Consider the following 7684-nt stretch of genomic DNA (forward strand, 5'->3'; position numbering starts at 1 on the left):
TCTTTCTTAATTTCTCAATTTCATTTTTAAATTTAGTTCAGCTTAACAAATATGATGTTATTTATTAATATTTTATTTAGCTTTGTATTAAATTACACATTTTATTTATTGAGCTGCCTTCTTTAATTGTAATGTGATTTAATTAATTACAATATATGCAAATCTGAGATAATTTGTTTTTGTGCAAGTTTATTTTGTCAGAGAATATTTATTCACCTGCTTGCTTCTAGTCTTGCACCAAGGAAAGATGCCCAAAGAGGAAAGAAGTTCTAATATATCAATTTTTCACATGACTAGCATATAAAATATTGTACAACAGCTTCCATGACACTTGCACAAATTTTTTTCTCATAGCACTCAAAATTGTTCTTGATGCCCTGATAGCAATATAATTTTATATATTTCATACTAAACTACTTTTTTCTGTTGGAACCCAAGTAATTTTCCAAGATGTGTCTTGTGCACCATTTATATAATAAAGCTATTCTGAGAAAGATAATTCACTACATCTAGCATACAGCACATTTTTTAAAAGAATTGTAATATTTTGCCAGATAATGTTAATTAGTTTTAAGTTCCGAGCATCCCTTTGGAATCAATCTCTACTCATTCAATATTTTGAAAACAGCTCTGCATAGTTACCTCCTTCTATAAATAGTCTTACCATATTCTGAAGGCATTGGTGCAGCAGAGACTGAATGTGTAATTGGATCTTCAGAGCCCAAGATAAAATACTGGTGTCTTCTACTTAATGAAACTTCATCTTCAGAAGGGTCAGGAAGTTCCTCTATGGTCATCTTTTAGAAAGCCACCTTTGGCGAAAAAGGATTTTTTTCAAAAATATCTCATCAATTGACAAATGACTGGAAATATTATCTGCTCATGCAATTTGTATTTCTCTTACTTACTAAAATATAATAAATATATGTCCAAATATTTTGAACATCATGTGAATTCATAGGTTATTGCATCATCATTTCATCACTCCTAAATATTAGAATTTTATCACAAGGCTTGAGATGAAACTAGAAGGCAAAATGAAATCTTACTTAGCAAGGTATAATTGACAATATGGTATAGGGTTAGCAGATCTCCTTATCTAAACTGAAATATTGCATATGGTCTTAAATCCAAAAATTATTTTCCTGCAATTTTCTAGATAAAATTTGGTCCTCACATTGCTTGAAAATATGGCCAAGAACATACCTGCTACAGATATAAAGTTATGAAACATGTAGTTCAATATCCATTCTTTGAAAATCTTAATTTGTTGTTTACATATTCTATTTCTTTTAATAGTTCTGGTCAAATCTTTTAAGACACATTTATTCTAATTAATCTGAAATTTAGGAACTATTTCTAGAGAACTGAGGAGCAAAATGTAGGAAAGGTTGCTCAAAGGATATTACTTTTTCTCTCTCACTGTTACGGTTACTGTTAGGCTTGCTAACAGTAACAGCATTGCATCTTTAATTTTTAATTAAATAATATTTACTTTTCAGCAAAAATAACTTTAAGGTCACTATTACGTAAGGTAGGTAATAAAATACTTTCCCCAAATGTGAAGTTATAGAAATAAAAACCTATTCATTGTTTTTAATGCAATGAAGCATTTAAAAAAAACAAAAGGTTTGTCATTGAATAGCATTTTGTGTTATTTATAGTAGTATATAATCTAGTATAATAACCTATAATACAAATTAAAGAAGACTAATCTGTAATCTAGTATTATAGATTAATATATAAGGATGGTTTTAAATAGAATAAAGGCTTACAGGATGACTATTATCCATATGTAAATATAGAGCTATTGCTGATCACCTGAATTCTTTGTAAACATTTATCAACTATTCTGTGGGAAATTATTGTATGAGCCAGTGTATAGCACTCAAGATTAAAAAAGCTATAAATATGATTCAAGTCAGACTTGCATAGATTTCACCAAATCAAAATTGAAGAGTGTTTCTCAATCATGGGATAAGAAAAATAATTGTACTATTAAATGCATGAGAGTCAATCTTGTGTAATGGTTAAGACATCAGGCTAGAAGCCAGGAGACTTCTAATCCAGCCTTAGGCATGAAGCCACAGGATTTATTTATCTTAAGGTAACGATACATTAGCTAGGAGACTACAGGGTTAATATAGAGTAGTTGTTTGCCTGCCTAAGACTGCTAGTCCATTCGGTTCATGCTCACACGCTATCTAAAAGTATACCACAGAGGGTGAGCTAGAATGCACTCAGAATGGCTAATGGCATTCCGCAGCAGCAGCCAGGGCTTTTTCCCTCTACCAATGTCGCCTCGCATTCAGACATTGCACTCGGGCAGATCCAGCATCAATTGTGTTTGTACTTCCACATAAAGTTCTGTTATTTGTCCCACTGAAGTGGAACCTATTTATCTACTTGCATGTAGCATGCTCTCAAATTGATAGCTTGGCAGAAGCCAAGGCGCTCACCCCGTTCTAGGACTCGAAGTGCCAGAGCATAGACTTTCTCCAGACTCTTTAAGCCACTGAGCCACCATGCTTCCAGCCACTCAGAATCCATATCTTTTTTCAAATGAAATGTTTTCTTAACAGCAAACTATAGTATAATCTTCTGTTATCATTTGCATGGACTTAAGTAAAACCCTTCACTTGTTTGTTTCTTAGATTTGGCAGAAATATCTCTAAAGTCATATCAATTTGTTTTACAAATATTTTTTATTGTATGAAAAGAAAATATGTAAAAATCAATTTCTTTTCATTTTTCTTTTTTGGAGAAAAAAAAAGTCTTAGATGAAGCAGAAAAACACCTCCTTTTCTTTCCAGATATCTTAGAATGCATATGTTCTGTTTCAGCACTGCTATTCCATGATCTACTGATTATTCGAAGTTAAATATAGAAAAATAAATTAGGACGTCTGAAAAGCACTGTTTTTCTACATTTCTAGAGACGGTTCTTATTAGCTTGATTCATTGCAATCAGCTAGCTTAGATACATCTGGGTCAATAACTGTAAATTATCTGAGAATTATATTCTGCGGACCTCTAAAGACAATGAGTCAATTTTAGTGCACTGCAACAATACATAAAGCAAAATTTACCAGCAAAATACAAAAAACATTTTAATATTCTTTAAACCTAATTACAACCTGTCAATCTCTTTTATTCTTTCATATACTTGGGAATGTTCTTTTAAGAAATAGATGGGTGAAATGATACATAAAATAAGAAAGCAACCATCATTTCTGTCTTTGGCCTATTGTTTTTATAGATTCCAATTCCACTAGTATTTTGAAGGAACTTTTTTCAGGATTCTATCCAATTTTATTTACTTATTTCATATGTTTATGAATATTTCTCTGACAGAGCATATTATAATACAATTTTTTACTTCAGGATATATCTGGGTGCTGTCTAAGCTTAGCTGTTTTCTGGCAGATGTTTCATTACCAAACAAGGTAACATCAGTGCTATAAAGGTGTAGGGTTTGTTCTCTTTTTATATACCAGTGTTACTGTTCTTGTGGTTCCTTGATTAGCCTGTTTACTATTAGTTTGTTGGGATATTGTAAACAAACAAGTAAACAATTACTGTTCTTGTATTTGTCTCGGAGTTTATCTGTGTGTTGTGTGATGGTGGGGTGGTGTTTTGGTTTCTTTCTTTCATTTTTGGCTTTTTGATTGTCTCTTTGGAATGTGGTGTGTGTGTGTGTGTGTGTGTGTATGTGTGTGTTGTTTACTTCTATGTGCCTGTTGATGGCTGCTTTGTCTGAGTGCCAGGTTTCCAGGAATTCTCTAGTGTTTTTAGACTTAGCCAAAAAACAGTGTCTGGCTATTGTGAGCTAGAATATTTGAACTGATTAAATCTACTACTTTAATCTTGATTATAAGATACATTTAAGAATATAAAATAATTTATACTATCTTAAATTGCAAATTAGATATTATTTATACTTTAATAGGGCTGCCTACTCATCAATGACTCTGGGTGACTTCCAGAAATATTTAATGTTACAGATCTTGTGTTTTGTAAATTGTGAATATAGTAAGCATTTATTAGCAAAACAATTCTCCAATAATACTTAATAATAGCTTTGTAACAAAAGAAAAGGCAAATACATCTTTGATGGACTTGGCTATGAGTCACACCTTCCTTCAAAACATGTTTTGACTTTTCAACGCACCAGCTGCATGCATGTTGGTTATCTGAAGGAAGCCAAGCCACAAGTAACTAGGCTCAATTTCTTCACTCACTGGATTCAGTGAGTTGGTTTACTTCTCAAAGGATGTTATAACACACTCCCACATCCTAAATGTGCTAGACAGCTAGCTCAAGAGTCACCTTTCTTGACTCTTGACAAATGTATCTTTTCTTTTGTGTACACTGAGAGCATATACACCAAGACAAATTCCTTATGTGTCCAATCACACTTGGCCAATAAAGAATTCTATTCTATTCCTACATCTAGTTGATTTCATTTAGTGAATAACTAAAGAATTCAAAGAGAGAAAGTGTTCTACATTTTAGTTGTTGTGCACAGTTTAGCCTGTAAATAGCATTAAACACCCATTAGGTCTTATCCTGCTACTAAATATAGCACAAGCTTCATCAACTATAACCAACAGTTCTGTTAAGTTTCAGCAAGATGCAGGGCGTATAAAGTTTCATATTGTGATAACTGCACAGAAATCAAAAGGGTTTTTCTGTTGCAATTGGATATAAATATAATACATAAATAATAAAACCTAATCACCAAAACATTTTTAGTTTGACACGGAAGGCATTTATTAATCTTCATAAATTAAGGGATGTTTCCTTGTTCCACCAATAAATTTTGACTGTATTTCTGAATGTTCAAAAATAAACATGATAAAATGTTATACTATCTGCTCATTTAATAGAGGGACATTGGCAGAAAATTATTAAACAGAAATTCTGTCACAAAAGGTTTGGTATGTCAAAGAAGTAACCAGGCTAGCTGCCCAAAATGGGGGTGGGGGGAGTTACTAGGACTGAAAGCTGCTCAATCTGGCTGCTTTACACATAGGGCAATAGTTCCCTTAGCTCAAATTAAATCCGACCTCAATTAATCAGTAGCAAATGGACAGAAGAAAAACGACAGGTAACTTCAACGTCAATCTATGGCCTTAGCCTGCAGTTTTGCCTTAAATGCCTCCACTTTAAAGACGTGACACCTATGAAAGGTTTATTAGTGGAATTGTTTCTCCTTGCCAAAGCTTGGGCAGACCAGGAAACCAAGGGGAGGGGAAATCAAGTCTTAACTTCAAAAGTCTTGGGCTTTTCAAAAAAAGATAAGAGGCTATTTGTTCTATGAAATTGATAAAAAGATGCGGCTGATCGTGAGAGATGGGGGTAAACGCCTTTAGGGGATACCGAAGCAGTCCCTTCACTCCCTAAAAACCTGTGTTACATAACGTTTTTATACATGCAGAAACAGATCCTGGGTGGCATTCCAGCTGTCTTGACTTCGGCTCCCAGTTCCGCCCGCAAACATCGCCACCGTTCACCTTGCCACAAACCCTCAAGACGCGCTCCCGAAACCAGCGGTTATCAGCGCACGCAAACCGGCTTCCCACCGCGCCACCCGGTGCACGTGCAGCCAAGCGGCAGGTTTCCTTTCAGACGTTAGGGTACCACGTGTCATCCCTCCTCTCCCCCCCCACCTCACACCAGAAAGCTGGGCATACCCTCCCCCCAACGCGTCATTCTGCCTTCCCCCCTTCCCCCAGTCTAACCCACGCCACGCCTCCGGTTTGGGGAATGGGGACCAACCCTTCGGCGTGCTCTGCCCCGAAGTCTTTCCAGATAACCCGCATGAAGACAGCAGCAGTAGGAACAACTCCCCGCCGCCCCCGTCCCCGGTCGCCCTCACCTGCCGTCCCCTCCGCAACTGCGGCTCCTGAGAACTGAGGGGGAAAAGTTACCGCCCATCAATCTGGGGCCCCGCCCACCGCACAGACGTCTGAGAGGGTAGATCAGGTAGTCCCGCTAAGCTACGCCCCGCCCCCGACCACCCCCATGCAGCAATGTATCTGCATCAAAGGTTCTCTCCCGTCGCTTACCCTTCACTCCCATTCCGGCACGCAACTGTCTGGCCTAGCCAATCAGCATCATTAACTCCGCCCCTTATTTGAAGTCTTTTGCATATCCAGGATTCCTCCTTCGCTGGCCTTCGCCTCCCGATGCGCCTCTTGCGTGGTTTAGCTCCCGGGAGGAGGGGAGCACCTGAATTCGATCCCCCACGTTCGTTCTTTAGTTTTCTAAAGATGAAGAAAGAGATGCGCATGTGCAGACCTCGGAAAGCAATTCGAGCGGCTTCATCGGGTCTCAGCAATTTGTGTCTGGTTTCAAAGCAGATGGAGGGGGAAGACTTTCGCAGCTTCGTAAACATTGCAGAGCGTAGGCTCGTAAAGACATACATATATATGATAGATATATATATGATAGGCGACCTAAAAGCACTTCGTTTTTATAACTGTATCTGTGTACTTTGATCACTAATTTTTGTCCTTTTATAGGAAGTTACACTAAATGATAATAGAACACTGTAACGTGTTCTCTTTCACAAAAATAACTTCATCTTATTGCCTCGTATAATATCAAAATAGGCATTTTACAGTGCTGCTAAGTACTAAGGAGGTAAATCCTTTAGACCGGAGTTTTGAATAAGCTTGTGTAGCATTGTGCTAATAGGTTATACATTTGTACTGGCTTTTCTGTTGGAATTAAACTACAGTATTCTTATTTTTAGATGGAATAAAACTATTCTTATCTTTTATTTCGTATTAGATGGAATGAAATAGTTGTGGCCATAAGCAAGTGGATTTAAAGAGGAGCAAAAGAATGTCCTTTCCCCCTTGAATAAGAAAAATTAGATTCAGATAGTAAATCCTCTAATAAAATAAGCAGAGGAATATAATGACACTCAGCAAATCAGCTGACTGTTAGCTGAGAGCCAGTTTCTGACTGTCTTAGACTAGTACAAGCAATGTGTTATTTGAGTATTTATAAATCTTGGTAAATAGCAAATAAAATTTAAGACTAGTTAAATTTATAAAACAACCTAACTAGAGCAAAAGAAGTACATCTATACAGTGGATAAAGTTACAAAGTAGACTCAAAAATTTTGTAAAATGTAATAACATCTAAAATTACAAAAATTAGTATTTAAAATTTAAGTAAAATATGATTATATGTAAAATTGTAGGGAAAGAATCCCCAAGGGATTACATAGAATACATTTATAAAACAGGAAATTGACCCATCAGGATTCAGCAGCTCTTCCATGGTGCTTCCTGAAATCTACCCAATTCTGTTGATTGCTCCTTTTAAAGATATAATGAGTGACACATTTTGACATGCAGAGATGTTATAAGTGCACTGTCAATGCATCATGCAAAGCACCCTTTATGGCCCACTACACAGCCCTGTGAAGATTTTAGTTTTTCAAAAAATGTACCATTCAATATGTTCAAGTATATGTGCAAAAGGAAAAGGACGCAAATGCACTTGCTTTGTTTATAGCTTCTTGGCTTTTCTTGCTCTGATTTAGAACACTACATTTAATCGGGCAAATTTTCCACTTGTCTCTTGCTTTCCATTTTGGAAATGAAAAGGAAGCTACTGGTATCTGCATTTAAAACTCTATTAACTTGAACCTTTAGGCAAATTATCTA

At 36.1% G+C, this 7684-nt stretch overlaps 1 protein-coding gene across 8 annotated transcripts in view; it reads right to left on the reverse strand.

Annotated features, from left to right (window-relative positions):
• Positions 1–6093, reverse strand: part of CLIP4 (CAP-Gly domain containing linker protein family member 4) — a 37689-nt gene extending 31596 nt beyond the window's left edge. For 4 of the 8 annotated variants that reach the window (XM_026695628.2, XM_087934772.1, XM_026695627.2 and 1 more), the window contains exons 1-2: positions 5881–6036; positions 665–812 (exon numbers count right to left, since the gene is read on the reverse strand). In XM_026695628.2, the coding sequence (XP_026551413.1) occupies positions 665–797 (133 nt within the window). In that variant the 5' untranslated portion in view covers positions 798–812; positions 5881–6036. Of the gene's footprint in view, positions 1–664; positions 813–908; positions 1028–5515; positions 5539–5780; positions 6037–6070 lie in introns of those variants that run through there. The other 4 variants (XM_087934769.1, XM_087934754.1, XM_087934760.1 and 1 more) reach the window with 4 other exon arrangements.
• Positions 6094–7684: the final 1591 nt, after the last annotated feature.

This window comes from Pseudonaja textilis, chromosome 1 (genome assembly GCF_049901715.1).
Source record: "Pseudonaja textilis isolate UNSWEBS1 chromosome 1, rPseTex1.2, whole genome shotgun sequence".
Taxonomy (NCBI): Eukaryota; Metazoa; Chordata; class Lepidosauria; order Squamata; family Elapidae; genus Pseudonaja; species Pseudonaja textilis.